The sequence below is a fragment of the Carcharodon carcharias genome, chromosome 1, assembly GCF_017639515.1.
Source record: "Carcharodon carcharias isolate sCarCar2 chromosome 1, sCarCar2.pri, whole genome shotgun sequence".
Lineage (NCBI taxonomy): Eukaryota > Metazoa > Chordata > Chondrichthyes > Lamniformes > Lamnidae > Carcharodon > Carcharodon carcharias.
This window is the reverse complement of record NC_054467.1, coordinates 248,240,041-248,267,420: the sequence shown is the minus strand read 5'-3', so window position 1 is coordinate 248,267,420 and position 27,380 is coordinate 248,240,041. Positions and strand designations below refer to the sequence as shown.

Here is a 27,380-nt window from a genome sequence, read left to right as displayed (position 1 = left end):
ATCTGAATGCAAACAGTATACGAAATAAGGCAAATGAGCTTGTGGCGCAGATTGAAATTGGCAGGTATGATGTAGTGCGCATCACGGAGACATGGCTGCAAGGGGATCAGGACTGAGAGCTAAATATCCAAGGACGTACATCCTATCGAAAAGATAGGCAGGTTGACAGAGGAGGTGGAGTTGCTTTGTAAGTAAGAAATGAAATTAAATCAATAGCAAGAAATGATGTAGGGTCAGATGATGTAAATACTGTGTGGGTAGAGTTGAGGAACCGCACAGGTAAGAAAACCATAATGGGAGTTAAGTACAGGCCTCCGAACAGTAGTCAGGATGTGGGGCACAAGATACACCAGGAGATAGAAAAGACCTGTAAGAAAGGCAAGGTTATAGTGATCATGGGGGATTTCAATTTGGAGGTAGATTGCGAAAATCAGGTTGGTAGTGGATCCCAAGAAAAGGAATTTGTGGAATATCTATGAGATGGCGTTTTGGAGCAGCTTGTGGTGGAGCCCACTAGGGAACAGACAATTCTAGATTTAGTGATGTGTAATGCGGCAAATTTGATAAGGGAACTGAAGGTGAAGGAACCCTTAGGAGGAAGTGACCATAATATGATAGAATTTACCCTGCAATTTGAGAGGAAAAAGCTGGAACCAGATGTAACGGTATTACAGTTGAATAAAGGCAACTACAGAGGCATGAGGGAGGAGCTGGCCAGAATTGACTGGGAGATGAGCCTAGCAGGAAAGACAGTGGAACAGAAATGACAGGAGTTTCTGGGAGTAATTTGGGAGACGCAGCAAAAATTCATCCCTAGGAAGAAGAAGCATGCTAAAGGGAGGACGAGGCAACCATGGCAAACAAGGGAAGTCAGGGACTGCGTAAAAGCTAAAGAGAAAGCATACAATGCGGCAAAGAGCAGTGGGAAACCAGGGGATTGGGAAGCCTACAAAGACCAACAGAGGACAACTAAAAAAGAAATAAGGAGGGAGAAGATTAAATATGAGGGTAAACTAGCCAATAATATAAAAGAAGATTGCAAGAGTTTTTTTTAGATATATAAAGGGTAAGAGAGAGGCAAAAGTGGAGATTGGGCCGCTGGAAAATGAAGCTGGAGAAGTAGTAGTGGGGAATAAAGAAATGGCAGAGGAACTGAATAGGTACTTTGCGTCAGCCTTCACGGTGGAAGACACGAGTAACATCCCCAAAGTTCAAGAGAGTCGGGGGGCAGAGGTGTGTATGGTGGCCATTACCAAGGAGAAGGTGCTAGGAAAACTGAAAGGTCTGAAGGTGGATAAAACACCTGGGCCAGATGGATTACACCCCAGAGTTCTGAAGGAGATAGCTGAAGAGATAGTGGAGGTGTTAGTGGTGATCTTTCAGGAATCACTGGAGTCAGGGAGGGTCCCAGAGGACTGGAAAATCGCTAATGTAATCCCCCTGTTTAAGAAGGGAGTGAGCCAAAAGACGGGAAATTACAGGCCGATTAGCCTGACCTCGGTCGTTGGTAAGATTTTAGAGTCCATTATTAAGGATGGGATTTCAGAATACTTGGAAGTGCATGATAAAATAGGGCAAAGTCTGCATGGCTTCATCAAGGTGAGGTCATGCCTGACAAATCTGTTAGAATTCTTTGAGGAGGTAACGAGTAGATTGGACAAAGGAGAGCCAATGGATGTTATCTATATGGACTTCCAGAAGGCCTTTGACAAGGAGCTGCACAGGAGACTGCTCAGTAAGATAAGAGCCCACGGTGTTAGAGGCAAGGTACTAGCATGGCTAGAAGCTTGGCTGTCTGCCAGGAGGAAGAGAGTGGGGATAAGGGGCTTCTTCTCAGGATGGCGGCCGGTGACTAGTGGAGTTCCTCAGGGGTCAGTGTTGGGACCACAACTTTTCACTTTATACATTAATGATCTAGATGAAGGAACTGAGGGCATCCTGGCTAGGTTTGCAGATGACACAAAGATAGGTGCAGGGACAGGTAGTATTGAGGAAGCAGGGAGGCTGCAGAAGGATTTGGACAGGTTACGAGAATGGGCAAAGAAGTGGCAGATGGAATACAACGTGGGAAAGTGTGAGGTCATGCACTTTGGTAGGAAGAATAGAGGCGTAGACTATTTTCTAAATGGGGAGAGAATTCAGAAATCTGGAGTGCAAAGGGACTTGGGATTCCTAGTCCAGGATGCTCTTAAGGTTAACTTGCAGGTTGAGTCGGTAGTTAGGAAGGCAAATGCAATGTTGGCATTTATTTCGCGAGGACGAATATAAAAGCAGGGATGTGCTGCTGAGGCTTTATAAGGTTCTGGTCAGACCACATTTAGAATATTGTGAGCAATTTTAGGCCCCGTATCTCAGGAAGGATGTGCTGGCCCTGGAGAGGGTCCAGAGGAGGTTCACGAGAAATATCCCAGGAATGAAAGGCTTGACATATGAGGAACATTTGAGGACTCTGGGTCTATACTCGACGGAGTATAGGGGGGATCTGATTGAAACTTACAGAATACTGAAAGGCCTGGATAGAGTGGACATGGGGAAGATGTTTCCATTAGTAGGAGAGACTAGGACCCGAGGGCACAGCCTCAGAATAAAGGGAAGACCTTTTAGAACAGAGATGAGGAGAAACTTCTTTAGCCAGAGAGTGGTGAATTTATGGAATTCATTGCCACAGAAGGCTGTGGTGGCCAGGTCATTGAGTGTATTTAAGACCGAAATAGATAGGTTCTTGATTGGAAAGGGGATCAAAGGTTACAGGGAGAAGACAGGAGAATGGGGTTGAGAAACGTATCAGCCATGATTGAATGGCGGAGCAGACTCGATGGACCGAATGACCTAATTTCTGCTCCTATGTCTTATGGTCTTAATATAGAATGTGTAGGGGGGGAACTTAAAAAGGAGATTAGGAGAGCAAAAAGGGGGCATGAAAAAACATTGGCAGGTAAAACAAAGGAAAATCCAAAGTTATTTTACAAGTACATTAAGAGTAAGAGGATAACTAGGGAAAGAGTAGTGCTCATTAAGGACCATAGTGGTAATTTGTGTGTGGAACTAGAAGATGTTGATGGGGTTCTAAATGAATACTTTGTATCTCTGTTCACAAGTGAGAGGGACGACATGGGTATGGAAATCAGGCAGAAGGACTATGATATAATTCAAGATATTAGCATAGAAAGAGAGGTGGTTCTAAGTGGTCTGGCAGACTTAAAAGTAGATAAATCACCAGGCCCGGATGAAATGTATCCCATGCTGTTGAGCGAGGCAAGGGAGGAGATAGCAGGGGGTGCTGGCAATAATTTTCAATACTCTCTGGCCACAAGAGAGGTGCAAGGGCACTGGAGGACAGCTAATGTGGTACCGTTATTCAAGAAGGGAGGAAGGGATAAACCAGGGAACTACAGGCCAGTCTAACCTCAGTGGTGGGGAAACTATTGGAAGCAATTCTGAGGGACAGAATTAATCTACACTTGGAGAGGCAGGGATTAATCAAGGACAGTCAGCACGGTTTTGCTAAGGGGAGGTCATGTCTGACCAATTCAATTGAATTTTTCGAAGAGGTGACCAGATGTGTAGGTGAGGGCAATGCTTTTGATGTAGTCTACTTGGACTTCAGCAAGGCTTTTGATAAGGTCCCGAATGGGAGACTGCAAATGAAAGTAAGAGCTCATGGAATCCAAAGCAATTTGGCAAATTGGATCCAAAATTGGCTGAGTGGCAGGAAGCAGAGGGTGATGGTTGAGGGGTATTTTTGTGACTGGATGCCTGTGTCCAGTGGGGTTCCACAGGGATTGGTGTTGGGTCCCTTGCTGTTTGTGGTATATATAAATGATTTAGACTTGAATGTAGGAGGGTTGATCAGTAAGTTCGTGGATGACAAGAAAATTGGTGGGGTGGTAAATAATGAGGAGGATAGTCTTAGATAACAGGAGGATATAGACAGGCTGCTCAGATAGGCTGATCAGTGGCAAATGGAATTTAATCTGGATAAGTGTGAGGTGATGCACTTGTGTAGTACAAGCAAGGCATGGGAATACACGATGAATGGTAGGGCCCTGGGAAGTACCAAGGATTAGAGGGACCCTAGTGTACATGTCCACCGGTCCCTTAAGGTAGCAGGACAGGTAGATAAGGTGGTTAAGAAGGCATATAGGATACTTGCCTTTATTAGCTGAGGCATAGAATATAGGAGCAGGGAGGTTATGCTGGAACTGTATAAAACGCTGGTTAGGCTAAGAGTATTGCATGCAATTCTGGAATCCGCATTATAGGAAGGATATGATTGCACTAGAGAGAGTGCAGAGGGGATTTACCAGGGTATTGCCTGGGCTGGAGAGTTTCAGTTATGAGAGACTGGATAGACTGGGGTTATTTTCCCTGGAGCAGAGGAGATTGAGGGGGTCATGATTGAAGCGTATAAAATTATGAGGGGCATATATAGGGTAGACAGGAAGGAACTTTTCCCCTAGGTGGAGGGATCAATATCCGGGGGGGGGGGGGGGGGGGGGGGGGTGGGGGGGGTGGGCATAAATTTAAGGTAAGGAGCAGGAGATTTAGAGGGGAAGCAAGAAAGAATTATTTCACCCAGAGGGTGTGGGAATCTGGAACTCATTGCCTGAAAGGGTGGTAGAGGCAGAAACCCTCATAACATTTAAGAAGTATTTGGATGTGCACTTGCGATGCCATGACATACAAGGCTATGGGCCTAGTGCTGGAAAATGGGATTAGAATAGTTAGGTACTTGTTTGACTGGCGCAGACTCGATGGGCCAAAGAGCCTTTTTCTGTGCTGTAGACCTCTATTACTCTAAATCAAACTGGCTGAAGACTGACATTTGTGATGCTGGGGACCTCAGGGGGAGACTGAGATGGAACATCCACCCAGCACATCTGGCTGAAGATTGTTGCAAGTGCTTCAACCTTATCTTTTGCACTGATATGCTGGGCTCCCCCATCATTGAGAATGGGGATATTTGTGGAACCTCCTCCTCCAGTGAGTTGTTTAATGGTCCACCATCTTTTATGACTGGTTGTGGGATCACTTAGCCCTGTCTATCACTTGCTGCTTTCGCTGAAACTTTGGCATGAAAGTAGCCTGGTGTTGTAGCTTCACCAGGTACACATTGTTAGGTATACCTGGTGCTGCTCCTGGCATGTCCTCCTGCACTCTTCATTGAAACAGGGATGATCCCCGGTTTGGTGGTAAAGGTAAGAGTGGGGCCAGGCCATAAGTTTCTGTACAATTCTGCTCCTGCCTCACAGCACTTCCTGGGTGTCAGTTTTGAGTTTCTAGATCTTTTCAAAATTAGCAGGGTCATAGTGCCCTACAACATGACGGAGAGTATTGTCAATGTGATGGCGGGGCTTTTGTTTCCATTAGGACTGGTTGACTTATCTGTAGCGGTTTGATACAACTGAATAGTTTTCCACACCACTTCAGAGGGCATTTAGGAGTCAACCACACTGCTGGAAATCTAGCGTCACATGTAAGCCCAGACCAGGTAAGGACAGCAGATTTCAGTGAATCAGATGGGTTCATGGTCACTATTACTGAGACTAGCTGTTTTTTAAATTCCAGGTTTATCAACTGAATTTAAATTCCACCAGTTGCCGTGGTGGGATTTGATCCTGTGTCTCCAGAGCATTAGCCTGGGTCTCTGGATTTGGTCCAGTGGTATTACCACTACGCCACCGTCTCCCAAGTAAGGCCTCCTCCAGTTACAAAGATAAATGGCATGTTGGTCTTTATTGCAAAGGGATTGAGTACAAGAGTAAGGAAATCTTGCTACAATTATACAGGGTTTTGGCGAGACCACACTTGGAACACTGCACGGTTTCGGTGCAACCAATTGAGTTACGGCTGACATGTATGAGGAAATGTTGAGATAGTGACCAAAAGCTCAGTCAAAGTGTTAGGTTTTAAGGAGCAAATGAAAGGAAGAAGATGGTATGAAGAGGCAGAGAAGATCATGGAAGGAATTCCAGAACTTAAGAGCCCAGGCATCCAAAGACCCGACCAACAGTAGGGTGATTAAAACTTGGGACGTGCAAAAGGTTGGAATTGGAGGAGCGCAGAGATCTCAGTGGGTTGTGGGCTGGTGTTTACAGAAATAGTGAGGATGAGGTCATGGAGAGATTACTAAAACAAGGATGAAAATCTTAAAATCGAGGCACTGCCACACTGAATGACAATATAAGTCGGCAAGCGCAGGGGTGATGGAAGGATCACGATTGTGAAGGAGTTAGGAAACAGGCAGCAGAGTTTTGGATGAGCTCTAGTTTTTGGAGGGCGGAAGATGGGAGGCCAGACAAAAGTGCGTGAAATAATCGAGTCTATTGGTGACAAAGGCATTGGTAAGGTCGTCAAGAGCTGACACGAGAGTCGGGCAACATTTTGGAGGTGGAGGTAAACCTTTTAAGTGTTTTTTCATCATTCAGAAACTCAGGACCTCTCAAAGCACAAGGCAGCCAATGACGTACACTATTTTGCCACAATGCAGAAAACATTGCAGCCAATTTGTGCACAGCAAGATCCCACTGAGCGAGACGTGATAATGACCAGACCATCTTTTTTTATTTAATAAACTTATGTTATGTCATGTCATTTCACTGGGAGGGCACTCAGGATGGCTGGTGAGATAATGGAACTTATCAGTGATATCAGGGTACGGAGATTTCAGGTTTAAATTCTTCCCCCTAACCATGCTGGAAGTGACCCGAGAGATGCTTGATGTTGCCACTGGTTATCTGCAATGCATTAGCAGCCCTCACGTAAAAATCATACAAAGAGCAACTGAATTCAACAAATTGTCTTGTCTTCATTTAGATCGCTTATGAGGTGAAAGGTTGTCTGGTCACCCATCTTATGGCATCTAACTATGTGGCAAGATTTCCTCTTCCTCCGTGATGTGCACATTACAAGGGGTGCCACGATCACCAACAGCCTCATAGAGATTATTTCAATGTTTTCTTACCAAATCATTTAGGAAAAGGAAAATATCCCAACAGCAGAGCTTTTACCCAGGAGTGTGTGGAGGGGGAAAATATATCATAAAGGGGTAGCACTGTTGTGATGACCATTCTTGGAAACCATATTTTGAATCAGAATTTAATCGGAACCTCCAAATCTTTATGATTCATTGATAAATGGGGTTATTTGGATAATACCTGAGAAATGAAAAGGATTTGATATTAATTTTTAACACAAAGTCAATTTAAAAATATATATATACAAATAAAATACATACATATATACAAGGTGATTACCCCTCAAATCTGAAATGCCCATCTAAAATATTTATAAATCTACAGCTGAAATATTAAAATTGTAGCAGTAAGCATCCAATGTTGCATCGAAATAAGGGAAGAGAAGGGCTTTGCAACCAATTTTTAAACGCAGTTACTGTTGTAATGTAGACAATGTGGTGGTCAGTTTGCATACAGCAAACTCTCATAAACAGCAATGTGATCATGAGCAGATAATCTGTTTCTGTGATGTTGATCGAGGAATAAATACTGGCCAGGACACTGGGGATACTTCCCCTGTTCTTCTTCGAAATAGTGCCATGGAATCTTATGCATCTACTCAAGCAGGCAGATGGGAGTCTCATCTGTAAGACGGCGCCGCCAACAATGTAGCACTCCCTCTGGACTGGACTGGAGTATAACTCTTGGTTTGTATGCTCAACTCCTGGAGCTATCCAATTAGTTCCAGACCCTGTCCATTCTCCATAGCCCTACTATGTATATATCCGATTTTCTTTTGCAAGTCACTACTGAATCTGCCTCCACAATCCATTCAGGCAGTGTGTTCCTAATCATAACTTTACTGCGTGTAAAAAAAAACTCATCTCCATCCTGATACTTTTGCCAAGTATCTTAAATCTATCATGAAGTTGGTTGCCGACTCAACAGTAACTCTTATAGAAACCGTTCATTTCCTTAACCATCTTAGGAATGCATTCCTGCCAATTGCCATTTTTCATTCATGCACGGTTAACAGCCATGGGCTTTACCTTGCAAATTTCTTCCATGTCAAGAATTTCCTGATCTTGGTCAAGGTGCTGGGAGCTTCCACATGGAGATAGAATAAGACTGGAAGAGGAGTCATTACTCTACTGTGTTGGTGCCCCACCTATAGCTGGGGTCAGGACTGCAATTTGTAGACGTCGGTTGCCTGTTCTGTCAGCTACAGATAGTGGTGGCCTTTAGAGTTAAGGGGGAGAAACAAATGCTTTTTTAGGTCAGCACTGCATTCAAAAGCATCACTGTATGCTTTGTTTCTCTGGGAATTGTCTTCATACTTAAGTATAGTCTATTATATAACATTACTGGAGTAGTAATCCAGAGAATGAGTGTTCAAAATCCCACCATAACAATTTGAGAGTTGTGTGTTTTTTAAAGAATGTTGGTCTCAAGAATGTTGTGACCATCGGGCTACCGGTTTCCTGTAACAAACACAATTGTGTTCACTACGTTGAGCGTCAGCTGTTGCTTAGCAGGTAGCACTCCAGAGACTTGAGCATAAAAATTTCGGCTGACATTCCCAGTGCAGTATTGAGGGAGAGCTGTACCATTGGAGGTACTGTCTTTTGGATGAAACATTAAACCAAGTCTCCATCTGCCTGCCTGAGTGTTTTTAAAGATCCCATAGAACTGTTTTTGGGGAAGAGCAGAGGAGTTCTCCCAAGTGTCCTGGCCAATATTCATCCCTCAATCAACACCACCAAAAAAAAACAGATAAGCTGGTCACTATCACATTGCTGCTATTTGTGGGAGTTTGATGTGCACAAATTGGCTGCTGTATTTCTTACTTTACAGCAGTGAATACATTTCTAAAGTCCTTCATTGGCTATAAAGAGCTTTAGGACATCCTGAGGTTATGAAAGATGTGATAAAAATGCAAGTATTTATTTTTTTCTTTGGGGAAATGAACCAGCCAGTCTTACCCCTAGTCTTACCGGAAACCAGGATCAAGGAAAATCCCAAGGCCTTTTATACATATGTAAAAAGCAAGAGGGTAGCCAGGGACAGGGTAGGCCCACTCAGGGACAGAGGTGGGAATCTGCGTGTGGAGCCAGAAGAAATGGGAGAGATACTAAATGAGCACTTCTCATCAGTATTCACCAAAGAGAAGGACTTAGCAGTCGATTTGTCTAGGGAAGAGTGTGTAGATAGCCTGGATCATGTTGAGATCAAAAATGAGGAGGTGTTAGGTGTCTTGAAGAATTTTAAGGTAGATAAGTCCACAGGGCCAGATGGGATCTACCCCAGAGTACTGAGGGAGGCAAGGGAGGAGATTGCCGGGGCATTGACAGAAATCTTTGTAGCCTCACTGGCTATGGCTGAGGTCCGAGAGGACTGGAGAATGGCCAATGTTGTTCCATTGTTTAAGAAGGTAGCAGGGATAATCCAGGAAATTACAGGCTGGTGGGCCTTACATCAGTGGTAGGGAAATTATTGGTGAAGATTCTTCGTGACAGGATTTACTACCATTTGGAAGCAAATGGACGTATGAGTGAGAAGCAGCATGGTTTTGTGAAGGGGAGGTCGTGTCTCACTAACTTGATCGAGTTTTTCGAGGAAGTGACAAAGATGATTGACGATGGAATGGCAGTGGATGTTATATACATGGATTTCAGTAAGGCCTTTGACAAAGTCCCTTATGGCAGACTGGTACAGAAGATAAAGTCGCACGGGATCAGAGGTGAGCTGATAAGATGGATACAGAATTGGCTTGGTCATAGAAGACAAAGGGTAGCAGTGGAAGGGTGCTTTTCTGAATGGAGAGCTGTGACTAGTGGAGTTCCGCAGGGATCAGTGCTGGGACCTTTGCTGTTTGTAGTACACATAAATGATTTGGAGGAAAATGTAACTGGGCTAACTAGTAAGTTTGCAGAAGACACTAAGGTTGGAAGAGTTGCAGAGAGTGAAGAGGATTGTCAAAGGAGACAATGAGATAAATAGATCGGTTGGAGACTTGGGCGGAGAAATGGCAGATGGAGTTTAATCCGGACAAATGCGAGGTAATGCATTTTGGAAGGTCTAATACAGGCAGGAATTATACAGAAAATGGCAGAACCCTTAAGTGCAGTGACAGGCAGAGGGATCTGGGTGTACAGGTCCACAGGTCACTGAAAGTGGCAACGCAGGTGGATAAAGGTAGTCAGGAAGGCATATGGCATGCTTGCCTTCATTGGCAAAGGTATTGAGTATAAAAGCTGGGAAGTCATGCTGTAGCTTTATGGAACCTTGGTTAGGCCACACTTGGAATATTGCGTGCAATTCTGGTCGCCACATTACCAGAAGGATATGGAGGCGTTGGAGAGGGTACAGAGGAGGTTTACCAGGATGCTGCCTGGTCTGGAGGTTATTAGCTGTGAGGAGAGATTGGAGAAACTTGGATTGTTCTCACTAGATCGACGGAGATTGAGGGGCGACTTGATAGATGTTTACAAAATTATGAGTGGCATGGACAGAGTAGATAGTCAGAAGCTTTTTCCTAGGATGGAAGAGTCAATTACTAGGGGACATAGATTTAAGGTAGAGGAGAAAACTATAGAGGAGATGTGCGGGTTAAGTTTTTTTACGCAGAGCATAGTGAGTGTCTGGAATTCGCTGCCAGAGGAGGTGGTGGAAGCAGGTGGTGTTTAAGAGGCAGGTTGACAAATACATGAATAGGATGGGAATAGAGGGATATGGACCCCGGAAGTGCAAAATGTTTTAGTTGACGGGCAATATGATCGGCGCAGGCTTGGAGGGCCAAAGGGCCTGTTCCTGTGCTGTACTTTTCTTTGTTCTTTGTTCTTAAATAAAAACAGAAAATGCTGGAAAAACTCAGCAGGTTTGGCAGCATCTGTGGAGAGAGAAACAGTGTTAACGTTTTGAGTCCTTTTGACTTCTTCAGAGCTCTGAAGAGTCATACAGACTCAAAACATTAACTCAAAACATTAACTCTGTTTCTCTCGCCACAGATACTGTCAGAGCTACTGAGTTTTTCCAGCATTTTCTGTTTTTATTTCAGATTTCCAGCATCTGCAGTATTTTGCCTTTACTCCTGGTCTTGTTTACTTATGACTCCAGTCCAAAAGTTGTTGACTCTTAACTGGTCTCTGAAGTGGCCTTACAAGTCACCTCTTCCATCAAATGGTTCAAAAAGGATTAGGCCTCCAACCACCTCAGTGAAATGAGGGAGGGGTAATAAATGTTGGCCTTACCAGTGATATCCAAACCCCAGAATGAATTTTTCAAAAAGCTATTGGAAATTGGGGATTCTGAGATTGCTTGCACTGTTAGTTACTTTCAGGGTAAAGCTTCCCCTACTTTCCCCAACAGTATCCACTTCAGCCTTAAATCCAAGAGGAGCACCTTTCGCACAAGGAGAGGGGCCTGGGAGATCACAAGGTGAGCCTGGGGTTCTTGGTTTGAGTTGTGGGGGGCTGGCAGTGTCTGCAGGGTGAAGAGAATGTGGGATGGCTTGGGAACTAAAGCACCGGGGAGAACGTATGCTTTCACAATCTTCCCATCTGGCAAAGCCTCGACTTTAAAATTCTCATCGTCATTGAAATTTTTTATTTGATATTCATTCACGGGATGTGGGCTTCGCTGGCTGGGCCAGCATTTATTGCCCATCATTAGTTGCCCTTGAGGAGGTGGTAGTGAGCTGCCTTCTTGAACTGCTGCAGTCCATGTGGTGCAGGTACACCCACAGTGCTGTTAGGAAGAGAGTTCCAGGATTTTGACCCAGCGACAGTGAAGGAATGGCGATATATTTCCAAGTCAGGATGATGAGTGACTTGAAGGGGAACTTCCAGGTGATGGTGTTCCCATCTATCTGCTGCCCTTGTTCTTCTAGATGGTAGTGGTTATGGGTTTGGAAGGAGCTGTCTAAGCAGCCTTGGTGAATTTCTGCAGTGCATCTTGACACACTGCTGCTACTGTGTGTCAGTGGTGGAGGGAGTGAATGTTTGTGGATGTGGCACCAATCAAGCGGGCTGCTTTGTCCTGGATGGTGTCAGGCTTTTGAGTGTTGTGGGAGCTGCACTCATCCGGGCAAGTGGGGAGTATTCCATCACACTCCTAACTTGGGCCTTCATATGGTGGACAGGCTTTAGCGAGTCAGGACGTGAGTTATTCATTACAGGATTCCTAGCCTCTGATCTGCTCATTTAGCCACAGTACTTATATGGCTAGCCCAGTTCAGGTTCTGGTCAATGGTAACTCCCAGCGTGTTGTTAAAGGCAGATTCAGCAGTGGTAATGCCATTGAATGTCCTCATGACGGAAGGAAGGTCATTGATGAAGCAGCTGAAGATGGTAGAGCCGAGGACACTACCCTGAGGAACTCCTGCAGTGATGTCCTGGAGCTGAGATGACTGACCTGCAACAGCCACAACCACCCCCCTCTGTGCCAGGTATAGCTCTAACCAGTGGAGAATTTTCCCCGATTCTCATTGACTCCAGTTTTGCTGGGGCTTCTTGATGCCACACTCGGTCAAGTGCGGCCTTGATGTCAAGGGCAGTCATTCTCACCTCATCTTGGGAGTTTAGCTCTTTTGTCCATGTTTGAACCAAGGCTGTAATGTTCAATAATGGCAGCAGTGACTACCATCATCAATTGCAACTTAATTAGCTTAGTAATCTAGCTCCACTCCATACAAAATACCAGTACCCAAGTTAAAGAAACTATTTCTGCTGTTTGAGGAGACTATGATGAAGCAGTATTGTCTAAAAATTAGAGTCAGACCTATCAGAGGACCTTCCTTTCATCATAAGGTCAGAAGTGGGGATGTTTGCTGATGATTGCACAACGTTCAGCACCATTCGTGACTCCTCAGATACTGAAGCAGTCTATGCCCGAACGCAGCAAGACCTGGACGATATCCAGACTTGGGCAGACAAGTGCAAATAACATTCGCACCACACAATTGCCAGGCAATGACCATCTCCAATAAGAAAGAATCCAACCATCGCCCTTGACATTCAATGGCATTACCATTGCTGAATCCCCCACTATCAACACCCTGGGGGTTACCATTGACGAGAAACTGAACTGGACTAGCCATATAAATACTGTGGCTACAAGAGCAGGTCAGAGGCTAGGAATCGTACGACGAGAAACTCACCTCCTGACTCCCCAAAGTCTGTCCACCATCTACAAGACACAAGTCAGGAGTGCAATGAGTGCAGTTCTAACAACATTCAAGAAGCTTGACACCATCCGGGACAAAGCACCCTAGCCACAAACATTCACTCCCTGTACCACCAATGCACAGTGGCAGCAGTGTGTACCATCTACAAGATGCACTGCAGAAACTCACCAAGGCTTCTTAGACAGCACCTTCCAAACCCATGACTTCTACCATCTCAAAGGGCAAGGGCAGCAGACACATGAGAACACCATCACATGCAAATTCCCCTCCAAGCCACACACCATCCTGACTTAGGAATATATCACCATTCCTTCCCTGTCTCTGGGTCAAAATCCTGGAATTCTCCCCCCATACTAGCACTGTGGGTGTACCTACATCATGTGGACTGCAGGGTTCAAGAAGGCAGCTCACCACCACCTTCTCAAGGACAATTAGGGATGGGCGATAAATGCTGGTCTAGCCAGCAACGCCCGCACCCCATAAATGAATACAAAAAAATTAGCAGACACCTCTACACACAAAGGGTGGTAGAAGTCTGAAACTCTCTTCCAGATCAATTGTTAATTTTAAATCAGGGATTGACAGATTTTGGATAACCAAAGATATTAAGGGATATAGGGCAAAGATATCTGGAGTTAGGTCGCAGATCAGCCATGAACTCACTGAATGGGGGAACAGACCCCAGGGTCTAGATGGCCATCTCCTGTTCCCATGTATCCTCCGTTTACAGCCCTTCCATATGGGTGTAAACTTACAGCCAAACGTTTAGGAGCAGCAAGATCCAAAGTTACTATTTTTGGTCTCTTATGGTAACATTTTTCTTTTGCAATTTATTCTTTTTCTCTCATACTGAGATATGTCCTGTACTTCCTATACCTTAGCATTAAAAAGGGGAAACCTGCTACAACTGCTTTCTCTTAAACATGCCCTGCTGAACATGCATAAAGGAAATTGTGATGGCCTCAAACTTTCAGATCATCAGTAAGATAAGGAGTGATTTAAAAAACAGGAAGTTGGCATTCACTCCACGCTTTCCTCAGGTCTCAATCTGATTTTCATGTACACAAAAAAATTCCAGGTCAATTATCTACGATGCTTTGTATAATCAATATTCAATATAAATCCCATCGCCAGATTTGACCTGCTCCAGTGTTGTCACTAGTTTTATTGTGGTACTTGAGAAGTGCAGGTATTTCATACTGGGTATTTCAAGTGGAAGTTAGAGTTGGGGTTCGTGTTTGGTGAGGTAACAGCAGCTTAACTTTGAATTAAACATGCCATACCTGACCTTAGCATTGATAATAAAATGGAAAATGTTCCAATTCCCAACACTATTGCCTCTCACCATGAGTGGCACCAATGTCACCAAAAGGTTAAAAAAGATCTAATTTGTGGATTCCAGGTGAAATAGGTTGTCAGAAGTGAATCATAGAGTCATATAGTTATACAGCACAGAAACAGGCCCTTTGACCCATTGTGTCCATTCCAGCCATCAAGCACCTATCTATTCTAATCCCATTTTCCAGCACGAGGCCCATAGCCCTGTATTCTATGGCGTTTCAAGTGCTCATCTAAATATTTAAATGTTGTGAGGATTCCTGCCTCTACCACCACCTCAGGCAGTGTGTTCCAGATTCCAACCATCCTCTGGGTGAAAAAATTTTTCCTCAAATCCCCTCTAAACCTCCTGCCCTTTACCTTAAATCTATGCCTCATGGTTATTGACACCTCCGCTAAGGGGAAACGTTTCTTCCTATGCCCCTCATAATTTTGTATACCTCTATCAGGTCCCTCCTCAGCCTTCTATGCTCTAAGGAAAGCAACCCAAGCCTATCCAGTCTCTCTTCATAGCTGAAACACTCCTGCCCAGGTAACATCCTGGTAAATCTCCTCTGCACCCTCTCCAGTGCAATCACATCCTTCCTTTAGTGTGGTGGCCAGAACTGCACACAGTACTCCAGCTGTGGCCTAACTAGCATTTTATATAGCTCCAAAATAACCTCCCTGCTCTTATATACTACGCCTCGGGTAATAAAGGCAAGTATCCCATATGCCTTATTAATCACTGGCAATGTACCACGACTCGACACTCACATGAGCTTAGGCAATCCACATCGACAGACTCTTTCAGGGCTGGGTGTTACCAAATGCAATCTTGTCCTTATTCAGCGTACCCTCACACCTGGACACACAGATATATGTGCATGCGCACAAACGCACACACCCAACATCAGTTACTGAGTAGTGCTCAGAAATTAAATATATGCTTGTCGGAAAGGAAAAATTTGCAGAGCTATGGGGAAAGAGCAAGGGCTAATTGGATAGCTCTTTCAAAGAGCAGGCCCAGGCATGATGGGCCTAATGGCCTCCTTCTGTGCTGTATAATTTATCGACTGGGAAAATATTGCTGCTCTTCTGCTCTTTAACTCTGCTACACTGAAGCTAAATGTAGAAACCTTATGGACCAGAGATCTAACCTGAAATGACTCAGCTACTTATTGGACGAACACACTAAGCTACTGACAGCCTTCTTATGCAAGTATGTTACAAAATGATTATTTGGTCTCGATAAGGTTATTTGCATTTCCCGAAGGTTCATTTCTTATCAGCACCAAGCAGAGATGCAGCGAGCAGAACATGCCCCGAACAAGCCCACAGGTTCAAATTGTTCTCAGCTCTTCAATTACTAAACAGGCTATGCTGGAAAAGTGATCCAAATGCTGTGAAGCATGAAGGATGAGAAAGTTACTAACTAAAGGCAAGGGTTTTTTTTTCCCCTTTCAACACACAGGCACACATACTGCATCAGGGCATCTAATACAGGCAAAAACCTATCACCAAGCTTCACAGCTTCCTGGCCTAGCTACTAAGAAGATTGTAGACAGAAGTCTCTCTCTGTTGTTACCTCCAGAGTGCATTGCGTGCTCCTGCACTGTATTTACCCAAGTACAGGGAACTTAGATTGGCGAAAGCTTAAACAAATACTTCCATTCAAAGTGGCACATCACTTCTCAAAGCACTTCACACGATGAATTAGTTTTCTCGACCAGACCTTCCCTTATTTTTCCTTCTCTGCTGCAATTCAAAGGCCTTCTGTACACTTCATTATTTTTAAAATCTAAAAATTTACATTGAAAATTTCTTATTTTCTTCTTCCACCCCTACCACCAGGAAGGACAAGGGCAGCAGATGCATGGGAACACCACAACCTCAAAGTTCCCTTCCAAGGCACACGCCATCCTGACTTGGAACTACATTCCTGTTCCTTCACTGTCGTTAGATCAAAATCCTGGAGCTTTCTCCCTGACAGCACTATCGGTATACCTACCCTTAGACTGCAGCAGCTCACCACCACCTTCTCAAGTGTAGAAGTAGGGATGAGCAATAAATGCCAGCTTTGCCAACGATGCCATATCCTGCTTTTCTCTTGCCTCACGTGACCTGCTCTCTGACTTTCAACCTTAACGTGGTGGTCTATGGCCTGCCTCTTCAGAAGGTGTCCTACAAGGTGGAAATTACTTGAAGACCACACACACACTCACATTTGGAGTCTGCACTGCCTGATGGCCGAAGGGAAAAGAGCATTCAGGTCCTTCGCTGCTGAAGCTGTCCACAGATAGTGCCTGGTTCTGAATTAAGGGCTCCTTACAAAGCTCTCAGCTGAGAGTGTAATCCAAAAATGTGGGCAGTTCCACAACAAGTCATATTTATATGGTGCCTTTAACATCATTAAATATCTCAAGGTGCTTGCTTCACGCACGAGTATTATGAAACAAAATATATATCATTATCAGTATTATAAAACGATCCTGGTGGTTGAACAGGTTGGGCCTAAACTCATTGGAGTTTAAAAGCATGAGATGCTATCTGACTGAAACATGTAAGATTCTGAGGGGGCTTGACAGGGTGGATGCTGAAAGGGTGTTTCCTCTCACTGGGAAATCTAGAACTAGAGGTCATTATCTAAAAATAAGAAGTGTCCCACTTAAGGCGGAGATGAGGAGGAATTTTTTTCTCACAGAGGGCTGTGCAACTTTAGAATTCTCTTCCCCAGAAAGCAATGGAGGCTGGGTCACTGAATGTATTCAAGGCTGAGTTAGACAGATTTTTCACCGACAAGGGAGTCAAGGGTTATGAGGGCCAGGCAGGAAAGTAGAGTTAAGGCCACAATCAGATCAGCCATGATCTTATTGAATGGTGGAGCAGGCTCGAAGGACCAAATGGCCAACTCCTGCTCCTATTTCTTATGATTTTATGAAAATATGACACTGAACCACACAAGGAAATGAAAACAAAACACTGCGGATGCTGGAAATCTGAAATAAAAACAGAAAATGCTGGAAAGACTCAGCAGGTCTGGCAGCATCTGTGGAGAGAGAAACAGAGTTAACGTCGCAAGTCTGTATTACTGTTCTTCGGAAAATAAGGTGGTATTAGGTCACATGACCTTGGTCAAAGGAGCACTTTAAAGGAGAAAAGTGAGTCAGAGAGGTGCAGAGGTGTAGGGACATTATTTCAAAGCTTGGGGCTTAGACAACTGAAGGCACAACCACCAATTGTGGAACAATTATAATTGGGAACACACAAGAGGCCAGAATAAGATGAGTGCAGACATGTCAGAAGGTTGTGGGGTTGGAGGAGATTTACAAAGATAGGGAGAGGCAAAGCCATAGAGAGATCTGAAAACAAAGATAAGAATTTTAAAAAGGCACTGCTTGATCAGGAGTCCATGTAGGTCAGTGAGCACAGGAGTGATAACAGAATGACACTGGGTGCGAGTTAAGACCCAATCAGCAGAGTCTGGGTTGATCTCAAGTTTTGGAAGGTAGATCAAGGGAGACCAGCTACGAGTGATTTGGAATTGTCAAGTCTAGGAGGTAACAAAGGCAGAAATGAGGGTTTCAGTGACAGATAAGCTGAGACAAGGGCAAAGTCAGGCAATGTTATGGAGGTGGAAATGGGAGGCCTAAATGATGGTTTGACCATGTAGTTTAGAGATCACCTCCAGATCAAATATGACAGCAAAAGTATTGTTAACCTGGTTTAACCTCAGACTGTTGCCAAGGAGAGGGATGGAGTCGGTAGCTAGGGAATATTGTTTGGAGCAGGGACTGAAAATAATGGCATCAGTTTTCCCAATATTTAACTGGAGGAAATTTCTGCTCATCCAGTACATCATGTCAGATAAGCAGTCTGATAATTTGGTAAGAATGGAGGAGTCGAGAGAGAGGTGTTGGTGAGGGAAAGCTGGGTGTTGCCAGTGTACATGTGAAAACTAACACTGTGCCTTTGGATGAGTTTGCCAAGGGGCAGCATGTTGGTGTGAAATAGGAGGGGGGGGCAAGGATAGATCCTTAGGGGACACCAGAGGTAAAGGTGCAGGAGTGGAAACAGGTGACATTACAAGCGATTCTCTGGTGGTGTACCGGTTTCTCGGTTGCGTCATGCTGACCGGCGGACCGGTTTCTTGGTTGGAGATGGAGCCTGAGCCTGAGGCAGATTTGGAGTCACCCGCCCCAGCCAACATCTCCTATGTCTGCACTCCCGGCTACATCAAGTGGAGCCAAGCCACCGAGTTTGGCTACAAGCTGCCCATCAGTGTCATGTGCAGGTTGTGCTCGGCGGTGGGCTCACTGGGCGGCATCGGCTGGAGCCACTTTGTGCACCCTGCTGCTCTGGGCCAAACAGTACTGGGGGGGGCAAAGATGTGGTTTCATGGATCAAATAGAAGAAGGGCATCAAGGAAAAACCAAAGCAGTGGGGCAGCGTGTGAGCGGAGGCCGATTCAGGACCCTCGGAGCAGTGGCTGCTGGGGACAGCCCATCAACCAAGGGGCAGGCGATCTGAGAAGCGCCTGGGCCAACGAGAATATCAGTCATCTGTGGTTTCCCGTTTGATCAACTACACCCTCAAGACTTGTAATGTCTTTTCCAAATTAATTGGTGTATAGTGCTTCAGACCTTAAATTGAGCCGCACTGAGGCCACATGGGATTTTTGTTCCTGCAATGAATTTCTGAATGGACAATAAAGTTTGAATTGAATAGACAATGACAGAACCACTTGGGTGAAGTCCCACCCAGCTGGACGACAGCACCGAGGGGTTGGAGGCTTTGGTGAACCATGCCAAAGGCTGGAGACAGGTCAGGAAGGATGAGGAAGAACAATTTCCCTTGCCACTGTCACACAGGATGTCAGTAGTGACTTTAATAAGAGTTGCTTCGGTACTGGGGCAGGGGCGGAAACCTGATTGGAGGGATTCAGACATGGAGTTCCAGGAAAGACGGGTGCAGACTTGAGAGGCGACAACACATTCCAACCCATAAAACTATTGTTGGCAGTGGGGGTTGGGGTGAATATGTCTACAGATCACCAAAGGCACTGCATGCATTAGTCTTGGCCTCGTTCTGGTGTAATGGAAAGCATGCTGAACCACTCAGAGGAAATAGAAGGCAAAGCGCTGCAGTAATATGAACCCATTTCAATCTGACCTTGAAGAGCTCAACATGTTACAGTTCATACCTTCTGAAAGGTCGCACATTCAACCATCTCCAGAATACAGCTCTACAATTGCAAAGCCAACTGCCCCCTCAGTTTGAATCCCATAACTACCCCATTAACAAGGCCCTTTGGCCTTGAAGTAGAGCGAACCTCTACACAATATTGCCTCACAAGGAACACCAGTGGCTTTGATTGCTACACCGAGCATCGAGGACACAGCACAGATTGCACCACCGGACGGCTCTTCCTACCACAGGAGAATCAGTTGGATGGTGGTCAGGCTGCTTCCCACTAGCTCACCAGATTCTTCCATATCGGTACAGCCATCCAGAATCCCACTGCGTCCACAAGTGGCCTCCCAACTGCCCCGAGTCCAGCTCAGGTAAACTCCTGCTCCCTGCAGAAAGGTTAAGTTGACCCGTCCCAATTGGTTTCGTCTCCACCCCTCCAACTGGAAAAGAGCTCTTCAAATTCCAGCCCCATGACCCTCCCATCAACAATGACAAACAGCTTAAATATCCCTAAAATCTAAAATGCTCTGCCATTCCAGCCAAGTGTCCTTGAGCCCTCAAGGCTCAAAACCACTTTGCCACATATACCTTGTACTCCAGCTTTTTGTAGGTCAGCCTGTGGGGACATAACATATTGCCAGGTGCGTGTTGTATTTGAAAACAGCATCAAAATGACATGCACAGGTTCTCCATATCCTTCATATCCACAAATAGCAGGCAGGGTTATATAAAGTCTGATTCTAAAGATAGTCACCTCTAAATAGCACCACTGTCTAACATTTTAAACGCAGTTTCTAATTGTCGTCTTTGTTCTCTCTCGGGATTTGGAGTTTGTTCCAAGGCTGCATTTATTGCCCATCCCTCATTATTACCCTGAAGTGGCAAGAGTGGGTCTTTCTCTCTGAACTGCTGCTGTCACTGTGGCGAAGCTGCTCCCACAAACAATGTTCAGTCGAGGATCCCAGGATTTTGACCCGGTCACAAGGAAGGAATGACGACATATATTCTTGTCAAGATTCTCCGGGGCGTGGAAAGGAACTTCAAGCTGATGGATCTGTCAAAACATTGCTGCTCCTGTCCTTTTTCATGCTGCAGAGCAATCGTAGATACTTCAGCCATAGATGGAGGAGGTGGATACTGAGCCTGGTGACAGGGCTGCCCATCAAGTGATTTGCCCAAACCTGGATTGCACTGAGTCTCAGTATTGTTGTCGCCGATTCCCACCCAGGGAAGTGCAGATTATCCCATCACCCTTCCCACTGCAGCCCCGTTTTTGATAGAGAGGTTTTGGTGGTTTAGGAGGCTAGACTCTCATTGCAGAATATCTAACCCCTGCCACATTTTTGTATCTACTCAACTGGTCCAGTTTTTTAAAAATATTCATTCATGGGACGTGGGTGTCGCTGGCTAGGTCAGCATTTATTGCTCATCCCTAATTGCCCTGCGAAGGTGGTGGTGAGCTGCCTTCTTGAACCAGTCAATGGCGACTCCCTAGATGTCCCTAGGTGCTGTTGAAGGCACGATACCTGGGTTCTTGTCCAGGACAGTCATGTTTTGGCACCGACATAGCACAAATATTATCACTGATAACGTTAAATAAACTCAGGACTTCCCTTGCACTACCACCAAAACGTCACCAGTAGCAACCGTAACAATCAAGGCTCAAACCAGTGACAAGCAGAACTGGTTGCGCAGGCTGAAAATTATTGCCCTGGGAACCAAGGCTGAACCTGGTGAAAGCTGAGCATGCGGGATGCCAAGGCCCCAAACCACGGCCAACCAAATGTCGAGCCCAATCAACAAACATCATCATCTCTCCACAAGACCCTAAAAAGCACCAAGAAGATGGCAGGCCAAGCTGGACAAAAAGCCACATAACATCTTTATCAGTAAAAGGATTGCAGGCGTAAACCTTCAGAAAGAAGAATAACATGATCAGTCATTTTCCTGGTGTAAAAATTGTGTCTTTAAAAGTACATTTGTTTTAACAAAATTGTTTACATAAAACTTATTAAATGGGCACATGGTTTGGAAATATTTCCATTCGTCTATCTCCTCATTAATTACTTAGCATTTCTGTGTTAGGATTTCTTGTTCCCAAAGATCTTGACTGTTACTAAAATAGAAAGTCAAGGACCACTACGCTGTGGGACTGGGAGGCTTGGATGAAGTTCAAGGGCAAGGTTAAGTTTAAAGCATTCCTCTGACTCTTTCTCTTTTACAAATCCTTGGCTCCAAAGGCACCATCCTAAATGCTGTTCCTCCTCCTCAGTGTAATGGTGAATTGTCAGAGGTTTTAACTTTTGGACAATGCATTAAATCGAGGCCAATCTGCTTATTGAGGCGTTCATGAAAGATCCAATGACACTATTTGAAAAGGAACGTGGAACTTCTCTCAATGGCCTGAACAACATCAACCAACCAACAATAACAACAAAACACATAATCTGGTCATTTAAGTCATATAAGAAATAGGAGCAGTAGCAGACCGCATAGCCCATCAGGCCTGCTCTGCCTTTCAATACGATCATGGCTGATCTTGTACTTCAATTCCATTTTCCTGCTCATGTCTTATATTCCTTAATTCCCTGAGAGACCAAAAATCTGTTTATCTCAGCCTTAAATGTATTCAGTGATGGACCATCCAGAACTCCAAAGATTCATAACCCTTTAAGTGAAGCAATTTCTCCTTTTCTCAGTTCTAAATGATGGACCCTTATCCTGAGACTGCGCCCATGTTTTAGATTCCCCGACCAGTGGAAACAATCCGTGTACAAAATTAACTGCCTACGAACAAGTACCTCATTGGCTGTAAAGGAGCTTTACTGAAATCACTAACTAAGTACAATTTATTTCTCCCATAAAACGACAACTCAACAGTCTTTTAGTCCATATCACTTGTGTTTGCAGTGCCTCCAAACTTATCTCCTTCTTTTCCTTCCACATGCTACAGGCTTATTATCATTCGTCTCCATTCTTAACATTCTTCTCCCTGACTCTATTCAACCTTGGTACTGCACTTTGGATCTCAGCCTTTCATCTAAAACTTTCTCAACAATTATAAAACATGTCACTTCTGTATAAAGTAGTCAGGAAACAGGAACAGGTCAAAATCCTGGAATTCCCTTCCTGACCGTACTGTGGATGTACCTGTGCCCATGGACTGCAGCGGTTCAAGAAGGCAGCTCACCATCTTCTCATGGGCTACTAGGGATGGGCAATAAATGTTGGCCCAGGCAGTGACCCTCACATCCCATGAATGAAGAAAAAAAAAAATTGTACTGTAGACGGCCCAATTTTTGAATTCTACACAGCTCCGTCAACAAGCTGACATAAATGAGATGGTTAAAATGCCGACAGGTCTGAAGAAGAATCGTATTCAACTCAAAATGTTAGCTGTTTCGGGTGCTGATTGGTTGCCAGGTCAACCCTGATTGGTTGGAGTCATTGCTATGGAGAATGCACCAGGGAACTGTTGTCCCCTATGCTTCTGTTTAATTCAAAAAAGCTGCAATGCCTGGACATTTTTTTTTGCCTGCAGAGGACAGGTGTAAATATATGTAGTTCTAGCAAGCGTAAGTGATTCCAACTAATAATCTTAATTTAGTTGTTGGTGTAATTCTTAGCACACTCGGCACTGTTCAGCAAGTGCTGTCCAATTGTGGAAACACATCTAAAGTTAGACATGTTGTTCTGCGTTTTGCAAGCTGGTCAAGTATGGTCGGAACATCATAAAAGGCATGCTGCCGACCACACAAATGAGAAATATGATACATGAATTTCAGTACTGGTACAATGCCAGGTAAGAAGGCCATACGTTCCAATGGCTGATGGATCATAGCACTTTCCTTTGGCTATTTGCAACAGGCAGAGTACTGACTGTAGCTCTCTTTCTCTCTCCACAGATGCTGCCAGGCCCACCAAGTATTCTAGCATTTTTTGTTTTTATTTCAGGTTTTCTAGCATCTACAGTATATTTTGCTTTTATTCTATGTCAAATCAGGTGTTGCTTTAAAGGAAGAATTAAGTGAGTACTACAGAGATCAAGAGTCAACCTTGGCTCAGTCAGTAGCACTCTTGCCTCTGAGTCAGAAGGTTGTGAGTTCAAGTCCCACTCCAGAAACTAGAACACAGTCTAGGCTGCCACTCCCAGCTCAGTCCCGAGGAAGTGCTGCATGTTCAGAGACGCTGTCATTCACGCAAGGCATTAAACTGAGAACCTGGCTGTCCTCTTTGTGAACATAAAAGATTACATGGTACAGATTTGAAGAACAGAGGAGTTCTCCCTTTGGTCCTGGCTAAAGTTTATCCCTCAAACAAGATCACAAAAAAAAATCATTTGGTCATTACCATGTTGCTGTTTTTGGGAGTCTGCTGTACTCAAATTAACTGCCACAATTTCTACATTACAACACAGGTGCCACTTCAAATATACTTCATTGGTTGTAAAGTGCGTTGGGACATATCAATAGTTACTACGTAATGCAAGTCTTTTCTTTGCTTTTTTCAATAAGCAGAAAAGTGACTTCGCTAAATAATGAGTTCAGCAACTGCAGCTTAAACACTTCGAGCTGTTCTACACACACTCAGCTTTATGTAATCCAGAATACATATCACACTGCATATGCGCAACTTCACAAGTGCCGTCACTACCCTCATATTTTTAAATATTTGGATTCAATCTCTCCCCTTAATCATCTAGGGAGAACAATTTCTAACTGAATTTTCACATCCTTTGCTCCCTTTCCAAGGTTTACAGAACTGCTTCTTAAAATTAGCAGAAAACATGCAGATCAGTCAACAACTTATTGGTTCGATTTTCAAATAATCACTAAGAAACTTTACTGCTTGAAAGTGTGCAAGAAAGATTTGGGACACAACTTCAAACTGATGACTTCATGATCAACGTCAGAATTTTTAAAAATTCTTTCATGGCATGTGTTTGTCATTGGCAAGGTCAGCATTTATTGCCCATCCTTAACTGCCCTTGAACTGAGTGGCTTGTTAGGCCAGTTCGGAGGACAGTTAAGAGTCAACCACATTGCTGTGAGTCTGGTGTCATATGTAGGCCAGACCAGGTAAGGACGGCAGATTTCCTTCCCTGAAGGGCATTAGTGAACCAGGTGGGTTTTTACAACAATGGTGGTTGCCATCATCCCCATTACCAATACCAGCTTTTCAATTCCAGATTTATTAACTGAATTCAAATTCCACCAGCTGCTGTGGTGGGATTTGAACCCGTGTCCCCAGGGCATTAGCCTGGATCTCTGGATTACTTGTCCAGTGGCATTAACAATGCACCACTGCCTTCCCTCTTCACACCCTGTGATCATCAAGCACGTCCAAGCGAGTCACTGGAGGCAAAAATTTGGGACCCTTTGAGAAATAGTTGGCTGCTGCAGGTTTGGACATGATTGACCATCCTCAAAGAGCAAAATACTCCACATGTTAGAAATTTGACATTTAAAGGGGAGGATGCTGGAAACACTCAGCAGGTCTGGCAGCATCTGTGTAAAGAGAAACAGAGTTAACGTTCCAGGTCAATGTAGGGTTTCCAACCCTCCAGGATTGGCCTGGAGTCTCCAGGAATTGAAGATCAATCTCCAGGACACTGAAGTGTGCAACCCTGGAGAAAAATCATCAGGACATTAAAAAATATATTTTTTTTGTTTGTCATTTTCTTTGAACATTTCTCTTTACCAGAAATTAAAATATTGAACATGGGGAAAAACGCCGTTTGTCTGATAGTCAAGCATCATCCAATTGGGTAATGAGTCTGTTTGATTTCCAGTCAGTATTGGAAGGCAGTGCATCACAAGGATGGATGGCTGGAGGATGGGGGCAAGACATGTGGTGAAACCTCCAGCAATACATTTAATCACAGTTGGCAACCCGAGTTCAATGACCTTCCATCAAAAAGTTAACCTGTCTTTCTGATTCCAGATATTGAGACTTCATTAAGGAAGGTGAATCTATTAAGGATAAACTATATGCATAATGGCACTAAAGTGAGATATGGGCAAGGGAGAAAGACATTTATATCAGATTCAAAACAACGTGAAGTTGTCTAGTTAATTGCTGGGAAGTGTAAAAGGGATGAGGTGATTATGAGCAGGATTAGGATTGGGCACTGAGAGTTAAATAAATCTCTGTATTTAATAGGGAAACATGTTGATTGTTTATGTCAGGAGTCTGGGGAAGGATTCCTGCACTTGGTGGAGCATGTTTTATTATACTGTACTGAGTTTGCAGCTGAAAGGGGAACTATGCAATCTAATTTATATCAGAACGGTATACAGTGTGATATGGTGGTTAGTACTTTAGCAGTTAGATTTGGGTATTGGGATATTTATAAAATCATGCTGTCCTTTTTAAATTTCACAGGATTAGCACGTATAATTTAGTTTTTTTTATTGCATTTCATTTTTTCCTCAGATACAGCAGGTAGCAGTAATACACCAAAGAGGTGTGAATTTAACAGAAACCAGAAAAAGAACCTGTCTTTCTCTCTCAGTCACTAGTGCATCTGTTACAAACTCACTTCAAACATGTTCTAGTTGAGTAAACACAAAATACTGCAGGTGCTGGAGATCTGAAATAAAAACAGAAAAGAGCTAGAAAAGCTCTGTCATTGAAACGTTAACAAGGAAAAGGAATAACGTTTCAAGTCGAATATGACTCTTCTTTGGAACTTCGGTACTGAAGTCATATTGGACTCGAAACATTCACTTTGTTTCTCACTCGACAGACGCTGCCAGACCTGCTAATTTTTCCAGCACTTTCTGTTTTTATTCATCTTCTAGTTAAGATCTGCAGCATTCATGGCTTTTCTCTGGAATCCATAAGAAAAAAAATAATCCTCTATCAAGGGTGGGCAAAGCTTGTGTTGTGCACAGTGGCAGAACTGCACCTCTAAGAACGGCATGTTTAGCTCAGTAAACTACCGGAAGAGAAATGTTATTTTCCAGATTATTTTCAATATATACAATGTGATCTAACATTCCAAGATAAAAACAAATGCACAAGTCTCCCCCCCCCACCATTGTTTTTTTTCGCTGAATGCAGATTTCCTTAAACACTCACATTCTCTCCTCTGCAGGTTAGTTGAATGCGGAAGCGCGTGACACAATAATTTACAGGTCGACGTCCAGAGCCAGGTTCTATCGTCTTACGTCACGACGCATGATTGACAGTGACAAGTGCCCGCCCCCCCCCCCCCCCAAACCCTGGCTGCTCCCCCTCTCCGCCTTGTGCGCAACTGGGAAATGGCGGGGGGGGGGGAGCAGAAAGTTTTCTATTGACTTTCATTTGTTCGTATATATATTTCTGCATTGACAAGCATGTGCATATTTAAATATGAATCTAAGGTTAAACACAATCATTATGAAACAGTATAGTTAGGAAATAAGAGGGAGCAGTGGAAAAACCACTCATGAGCTTTTTAAAATACATTTCAATAATTTCTGGGACAATGTTAAAGGATTTCCTATCTAACATCATTGTAAGAACACTGACATCAAGGAAAAGGTCGCTCAAGATCACAACAACAACTTAATTTACATAGTTAAAAGCAAAAAAAACTGGGGATGCTGGAAATCCAAAACAAAAATAAAAATACCTGGAAAAACTCAGCAGGTTTGGCAGCATCTGCAGAGAGGAACACAGTTAACATTTTGAGTCCGTATGACTCTTCAACAGAACTAAGAAAAATAGAAAAGAGGTGGTTTAAG

General features: G+C 44.0%; 1 protein-coding gene across 7 annotated transcripts in view; it reads right to left on the bottom strand.

The window, feature by feature from the left end:
- Positions 1-26,841, bottom strand: part of c1h20orf27 (chromosome 1 C20orf27 homolog) — a 147,526-nt gene extending 120,685 nt beyond the window's left edge. For 3 of the 7 annotated variants that reach the window (XM_041210546.1, XM_041210677.1, XM_041211057.1), the window contains exons 1-2: positions 26,734-26,832; positions 6,965-7,157 (exon numbers count right to left, since the gene is read on the bottom strand). Coding sequence is in view for 2 of the 7 variants with exons in the window: in XM_041211057.1 (XP_041066991.1) it covers positions 6,965-6,972 (8 nt within the window). In the remaining 5 variants the exon portion in view is untranslated. Of the gene's footprint in view, positions 1-6,964; positions 7,158-15,234; positions 15,253-16,682; positions 16,741-26,733 lie in introns of those variants that run through there. The other 4 variants (XM_041210760.1, XM_041210905.1, XM_041210831.1 and 1 more) reach the window with 4 other exon arrangements.
- Between the last annotated feature and the right edge of the window lie 539 nt (positions 26,842-27,380).